This window comes from Populus nigra, chromosome 8 (assembly GCF_951802175.1).
Source record: "Populus nigra chromosome 8, ddPopNigr1.1, whole genome shotgun sequence".
Lineage (NCBI taxonomy): Eukaryota > Viridiplantae > Streptophyta > Magnoliopsida > Malpighiales > Salicaceae > Populus > Populus nigra.
This window is the reverse complement of record NC_084859.1, coordinates 3,885,887-3,893,688: the sequence shown is the minus strand read 5'-3', so window position 1 is coordinate 3,893,688 and position 7,802 is coordinate 3,885,887. Positions and strand designations below refer to the sequence as shown.

Below are 7,802 nucleotides of genomic sequence, written 5' to 3'. Positions count from 1 at the left end.
AAAATAAACTAAACAAAAAAAACCTTTTTTATCCTACAAAAGAAAATATAAAATGCTATCAATGTTTTTTATAAATTAAGGATGCTTTGCTCTAGAATAACTAGAATTTTCTTCACTTTTTTCTTGGACTAGTTGAATACATAATTATATGTGTTATATGATTGCATGATAATTTTTCAGTATGTTTTTTTTTATTAGTTCATGCAATACTTTTTTTGGTTCCTCATTCATTCTAGATCTAACACAATATAAATTAGTTTATTTAGCTATAGGATAGAAGTCAATTCACCTAAATATATATGTTACTTGTTTTGTTTTTGTTTTAATAATCATCAAACTTTTTTTTAAAACAAACTTCATAGCTAGTTGTTTTAAACATGTTTGAGATGCTATGTTTAATGTTTAAGAAACTTATCAATTTTGTTTAGCATCTCCACACCTTTTTACACACACACACACACACACTTTTTGACTGAAATTCTTACAAATTAAAAAAAAATAATTTACCAACTCATTAAGATTCTCAATTAGATAAGTTCACTTTTACAATTGATTAAAACTTATAACTTATTATTCTTTATAAACAACTTGTTTTCCAAAATTCACAAATAAAATCAAACAAGTGAGAAATTTTTTTTTTAGTTTATAAAATATTTTTAGTTTATAAACATTTAATATAATAAAAATATAACAATTTGTAATCATAATAAAAGGACTAGCATGCTTACTAAACAGATAAATAAACTTGCATAAATGACTGAACCACAATCCTAACATACATACTAATGTAGAAAATTAAACAAAACTAAAAAGGATACTTGTTGAAGCACTTTAAAATTGATAAAGTTTTGTTGTTGTAAATGATTAATTCTTTATCTATAAAACTTTATTACTTATCTCTTAGTACAAAAGAACTTTCTTCACTAAGCCTCCTAGGATTTTAATAACGTTATCTTATTTAGGTGCATTCCTAAATAAAGTCTAACGAAACAAGAAAATAATACTCAATTATCTCTTTACAAGGAATGGACCTAAACTCTTGACAAGAAAGAAATTTAAAGAGGAAGAAAAGCTTTAAAACTAGAAGAACAATATTAGAAAATTAAGTGAAGAAAGAGTGTCAAATTCTGCCAAAATAGTGCAGAATTAACCAACCCTAAACACTCTTCGTCAACCCTTTTCAATACAAAATTTTAGGAACTAAAAGTTTATGGAATTCCTCATTAATAATTTTATTTACCCACCATAAAATCAAAATTAAATCTAAATGTTTTAGGATTTAAATCGGGTGATTTTTTAGCTGAATTTGTTTTTTTAGATAATGTTGGAATAGCTCTAAAATATTGATAAGATTCTAACATTCATGGGTCGAAGAAATAATTTTTAATGGATCAAACTCAAACCCAAAATTTAACTAGTAAAAAATAATTTTTTGTAGCTCTAAATATTATTTTATAATAAACCCGGCATCGAACATGAGACAAGGTTAGGCTGGGCTATGTAAATGAGTTTTAACCCAAAGCCTGCTTTGCTTAGGTCATTTCCACTCTAAAAACTTAGGTGTTTTTTGAATTAAATTTTAACTTTTTATCTTCCCACTATATAAACATCAATTTTTTTTGTTTTTTTTTCATGTGTGATAGAGTTATTTTAGAGAGTTTTAGATAAACATGTCAACTAAAAAATATTTGAGATTAATTTCTCATTTATTTGTAAATTATTTAAATATGTTGATGTTCAATGTAAAAAAGTTTATATTGAAAATTAAATTTTAAAAAAGTTTTAACTTTAAAAATATATGAATTTCACTTTTAATTTATTACCGTACGTATTAACCATATTTTTAAATAAATTTTCCAACATAACTAGACTAATCATCGGCTATACTTGGTTCATTTAAATATATGCTTGCATGTCATGTTTGTTTTTTTGTTATCATCTTTCTTGTTTAATTGAAGTTTATATTTGGCAAACATGGTGTTGTTTCTCATAAATTAGGTGAGGAGAGCATTCAATCATTTGGAATTGACATTTGCTACCTCGCCAAAAAAACAAATTGAGGCCCTCAAATAAAACAAAGGCCAGGCTACCGTTTCCGTTAAGGTATATTATATTAAATCAACCAAAACTCATTTACTTTTTGATTAAAATACTGCCGCCATTATTAGGCAATTTAGCTTGGTGTTAGTGCGTGATGAGCAGTGGTGTCCAGCGGGTGAAATGAAGCCTAGCCATATCCAGAAAAAAAAAGAAAAATAAAAAGAAAAAAAAGAAAAAAAGAAAAACAGAACTTTGAGGTGTTTTATAGAGGTCACTCTCACGCGGAAACACACAATGACACCAACAAACAGGTTGATAGATTGATCTTCGTCTTCTTCTTCTTCAAAGATTTTTCAGTCACAAATATCCTCTTCTCATCTGCTTCTCTCATCGTTTCTTGAACAAACTGACCTTCTTTCTTTTTTATTTTTATCCTAAAATTGAAAGAAATCCTGTCTTATTAGTTTTCTTCTTCTTTTGATAGTTTTCCATGAACATTAACAACTTAACTTGGAGCTCATGTGCTTTGTCTTGTTAATTATGGCTTGAAACTCCATCTGGTTTTGTCTCATCACCTCTACTCTCATCAAATTGCATGCTTTTTGTTTCTCTCATCTTTTTCCACCTGACAACTTCATCAGCTCGTAAATTCCCACAAACCATTTATCGTATTCATACATAGAAATCATAAAAAACTCACTCTCCTTGCAAAACTTGAAGACTACTCGGCCTCTCATCAAATCAAAGACCTTAAATTTCAAGTCTTTTTCGTTGCCAAATAAAGCCAGATAATCTCTCCAAATCCCACATAATTATCCTCGGAAAAATCAGCTTCTCTTGTTCATGTTTCATGTTAGAAACTAGCTAGGGAGACCAAATCCACCTCCAATTCACAAATCCTCAGAAACCCGTCTCTCTTTATCATTCAATACAGTCTCAGAAACAGAGAACATCAAGATATGCAAGATCCATCAACAGCATTCCAGACAATAAAGCCTCAGTTTCCAGAGCAAGAGCAACTCAAGTGCCCCCGCTGTGATTCCAACAACACCAAGTTCTGCTACTACAACAACTACAACCTCTCTCAGCCCCGTCATTTCTGCAAGAACTGCAAGAGATACTGGACCAAAGGTGGCGCTTTGAGAAACATCCCCGTCGGTGGTGGCAGCCGCAAGAACACTAAACGTTCCTCAAACACCAAACGCGCCAATCCCGACCCCAATCCCGACCCCGTTAAGCCAACCCGCCGGGTTGCGGACTCCTCCTCCTCCTCAGCGACCTCGTCAACATCGGGACAGCAGCTGGCGGGTAATGGGAATCAGGATCCGACCCGCGTATATGGGGTGGAAGCGGATCCGGACAGGAAGATATTGGATATGGGAGGGAGCTTCAGCTCGTTGTTGGCATCAAGCGGGCAGTTTGGGAGTATTTTTGAAGGGCTGGATTCAGGCGGGTCGGGCTTGAAAATGGTGCGGATGGGTGGGTTTGGGGAGGATTTGAATGCGGGTCCAAGTAGAGACCCGGGTTTGGATTTGCAAGGGAGGAGTAACAATAACACTACTAATGATGGTGGTGGCGAGAGTTACTTGCAAGGTGGGGAGTGGGGAAATAGTAATAATGGGTGGCCTGGTCTTGCTATTTACACTCCAGGTTCTAGCTTCCAATAGTGCTTTTTTCTTTTTATTTTTTTTTCTTACTTTTTTTTTTTTTTTTTTTTATGATGGTGTGTTTATTGTGATACGTTGGGATATTTATGATGGCAAGTAAAAGTGGTGAAGAGGGGACAGTGAATTTGTTGTTAGCACTTAAATCCTAGCGCACCTCGGCCCGTAGCCATAATATCACTCTTTTAATTTGGTGTTATTTTCTGTGGGTTTTTCTTTTTTATTTACAAGGAGAAAAAAAAAACAAGGGTAAAAAAGACTTTTTTCTTTTATTCTGTGTCCTTGTTTTCAATTTTTCTATTTTGTGATGCGGAGAATTATGACATTTTCCCCCTTGTTTTCCTAGGTCATGTTAATGCAAGAAAGTGCTGCTCTGCCTTGTTTTCTAGCTTGAGTGTTTACTGTGCCAGTGTGCTGTGCGTTACAGGTCTGTTTGTTTTTTTATTCTAAAAATGTTTTTTAATAAAAAATATTTTTTAAATAAAAAAATTAAAAAACATTTCTGCCTCCTCTGGGACTCCAAGCACCCACAGAAATTGAATTTTCATGAATGTGGTGGCCTAGATAGTGCAGAAGGATTTGACAGATGGTTGCTTATGAGTGAGACGATTTTGATGGAATGGGAGAAAGATATGGGAGGGAGATCCAAAGTCCACGATTCCAGTAATATCTTTGCAAGGTCTGTCTTACCAAGGCTAGACAAGGTTCAGCCTTTTTTCTTTTTGGATATCATTTCTTATTATAATGTTTTGGTGTGGAGTATTTCCCTGCAACTTGTTGATTCTTTTCCAATTTTTTTTTTAAAAAAACATAAATAAAATATTAATTGGTATTTCATCTTGAGAATTAACCATGCATGGAGGGGGAATTCACCTAGATTTTTTGGTTAAAAGTTGAATAGCAGATAGGATTTTTTGAAAAAATAAAAAAACTTTTTTATTTTTCTTTATATTATTTGGCAGTCAATGATGAGTAATTGGTAGTGTGATTTATTATTTTTTCCTAGGTGTTTTTGTTTTTGAAAAAATATCAAATTAATTATTTGAGGTGTTTCTTTATAGTTTTGATGTGGTAAATAAAAAATAAAAAAATATATAAAAAAAATTATTTTAAAATATTTTTAATTAAAAAATATTTTTTTAAAATACCTCACATTGCATTAGGAAACACCTACACTCAATTTGGTATTGTTGTTTTTAAAAGTGTTTTTAATATATTTAAATTAAAAAATAAAAAATAAATTTTTTTAAACATTTTTCAAACACATAAAACAAATAAATTATAATAATTATTACACAATCCAATCATTTAACAAAACTGACCCTCGATAGCTTGGAAGTGTTATCTCTAGTGTGAAAGCGAGTTTTGAAATGCCAGGGCTCCACTAGACCACCTATGGTTGTATTTCTTGACCCTAGAAATTGCAGGCGGTAGCTATGAAGCTCCTACGAGTCAATTTGCTCCACTTGGCTGCAAATGTCTTGCGGTGGTGGGGATAGTGGTGGTGGTCGCAGCAGAAGAAATAACTACACCGTCCCAAATCACACAACCGTGACCCCTGAGAGCAACTTTCACACGCTGCTGGTGACCCTCTTAATGTGAACGTTGAAATCTATATTCGGCAAAATTTCCCAAAAATAAAATAAAATAAAGTGATAGGATCTGGGAACTAATCTAATTTTGTTAAACTGATGAGGTCTTTTTCTACGGAATGAATTGAACCATGGAAATGGAAACTGCTCTCCCCCCTCTTAGCCTCATGGACCACACACCAAGACGGCGTTTAATTGGACCACCATGGTTTAAGAATTTCACCTGCAAAACCCACCGCTTGTGTGAGATTGCCACCGTTAAGAAGGCGAAGTAGGAAAAATGAGCCCATAAGGAATATATTTTGTTTTAGGACATGTTGGTTTTTAGAATTTATTTTTTGAGAAATTATGTTTTAAATTTTCTTGTGTTTGTTTGCCATTAGAAAAGTTGGTCAACAAAAATACTTTTCAGTCAAAGGAAAATTTGGCTTGATTTTCAAGAAAGTGTTTTTCTAGAAAATTTGGGCGGAAAACACTTTCTGAAAGATATGAAAAATTTAAAAATGTCATATTATTTGCTGATTATATCAAATTTGATCCTCAAACTTTTGATTGCTATATATATTTTGTTTTGAATATTTATTTTTCAATTTCATCTCTTAAAATTTAATTTTTATACTAATTTTGATTCTCATTTTTATAATTGTTATTTGCTTTTCTTTTATCATTTTTTTATTGAAATTTTTTATGTATCAAATTTGGTCCTTGTTCTTTTGATTGTTACTTATTTTATTTGAAATAATTTATGAAATGTTAATTATTATTATTATTTTAATTTCTTCATCTTTTATTTTTTTAGATTTAATCTCTATTATTTTGATTATTATTTATTTTATTTGAGATAATTTATGAAATTATATATTTTTTTCAATTTCATTTTTATTCAACTTTTTAATTTGTAAGATTTGTTCCTCATTATTTTAATAAACTTGAGAAAAATAAAACATTAATAAGTTATTTTTCAGTTCATTTTTCATGATATAACCAAACATTAAAAAATATTTTTCAATTTATTTTTTATTATACTACCAAATATTAAAAAATAATATTTTTTTTTTAAATTCACCTTTAAAAAAAAACTACGGTCTTAGTAACACACTAATGGAGGTTTTACAATACACAAAAGTAAAGAAGCAGTCTCTAAGATTACAGAACACTTGATGAAATTTGATGTTGACGGAGCTCCAATATTTTATTGAAGAAAGGTATGTGTTTGTTTAATAAAATAATTCTGATGCATTAAGAATCAAATAATTCTTCATAACAGTTAAATTAGATACCACTACTACAAGACATAAAACGTTATTCTACCCTACCTACACCACAAGTAAAGATTCTTCGTTTGTAAATATTTGTAAATATGATAATAATTATTTAAAATATTTTTTATTTGAAAATTTATTAAAATAATAAATTTTTATTTTTAAAAAGTTATTTTTAACATTACCATATTAAAATAATCTTAATATATATAAAATTAATTTTAAATAAAAAAAGTTAAATTTTTAAAAAACACAAATTCAATTGCGTTGTTATTCGTTTTTTGCAATTGCAAAGAATTCAGTTGATTATTTTTATTAACATGGATTTCTTTCTGGGCTAACTTACGTACATCTTGATTAATCTTACGAGCCATATAGTTAATGACTATATAAACCTCAAATAGTCTTGAAGTTTGTAAAATTCAAATTAATTACCTCTAAAAAATAAATCTAGAATCTGATTAGTAAAATTACACCTATCAAGATTAAACTCGGTAGATATTTAAACAGAGACCTACCGGTTCAGTAATCTCCTGTGATAATTTAACTCTTCGTAGTACTAAGTTGTTGGGCAAGATTAGAATCGAGACATTGTCTGACCTGGTCCTTGTTCTCCTCCTCAGGGATTCCAACAGGCAAAATGAGGCAACCAGAAATCAGGGCTACAGGCAGGTTGTTTTGATTTTTCTCTCATCAGGGTGGCAGGAGGCCGACATTGGGAGATCAATTGTGCTCAACACAAATTCTCATGGCATAGATGATCATTTTGCTGGTGAATAGTGGCAAGAAATGGCACTCTGTGCTGGTCCTCATTCATCACTGGGTAACAAACAATTAAGGAACTTTTTTCTGTTCACTCTTCTTCCATGATTGAACAACCCACGAACACAGTGCACTTGACTTGGAGGCGTTTGTTTCACGCAAAATATTTTCAGGGAAAATATTTTGTGTGTTTTACAGTGTTGCTTCTCTTTAGAAAAACGAGTCAAGGTAAAACATTTTCAGTCAGGAGAAGGGGAGGACAATGACACAAAAAATAATAATCTCGCTCGTGTCTATCCCTTCCTCTCCTTCTGCCTCTTCTCTCTTATTTCTTGGAGCTCAGAATCTAACCATTGAAAAGAGATCAGCAAGTCTTCATTCTCCACTCCAGGTAAATTTCCCCCGTCTCTTCCTCATGCTCTTTCTTTTTCTCTATTAATAAATCCCTTTTGACAAGTAGTACATAGAGGTTTTCTTCTGTC

General features: G+C 31.2%; 1 protein-coding gene across 1 annotated transcript; it reads left to right on the top strand.

The window, feature by feature from the left end:
* Positions 1-2,275: 2,275 nt before the first annotated feature.
* Positions 2,276-3,976, top strand: LOC133701050 (dof zinc finger protein DOF3.1). Its single transcript, XM_062124823.1, has one exon. It carries the CDS (start codon positions 3,000-3,002, stop codon positions 3,705-3,707), a length of 708 nt encoding a protein of 235 aa, XP_061980807.1. The 5' UTR covers positions 2,276-2,999; the 3' UTR covers positions 3,708-3,976.
* Positions 3,977-7,802: the final 3,826 nt, after the last annotated feature.

Bases quoted from the DNA above. Each gene is read 5' to 3' on its own strand.
- LOC133701050 (XM_062124823.1), top strand. From the start codon at position 3,000: ATGCAAGATCCATCAACAGCATTCCAGACAATAAAGCCTCAGTTTCCA.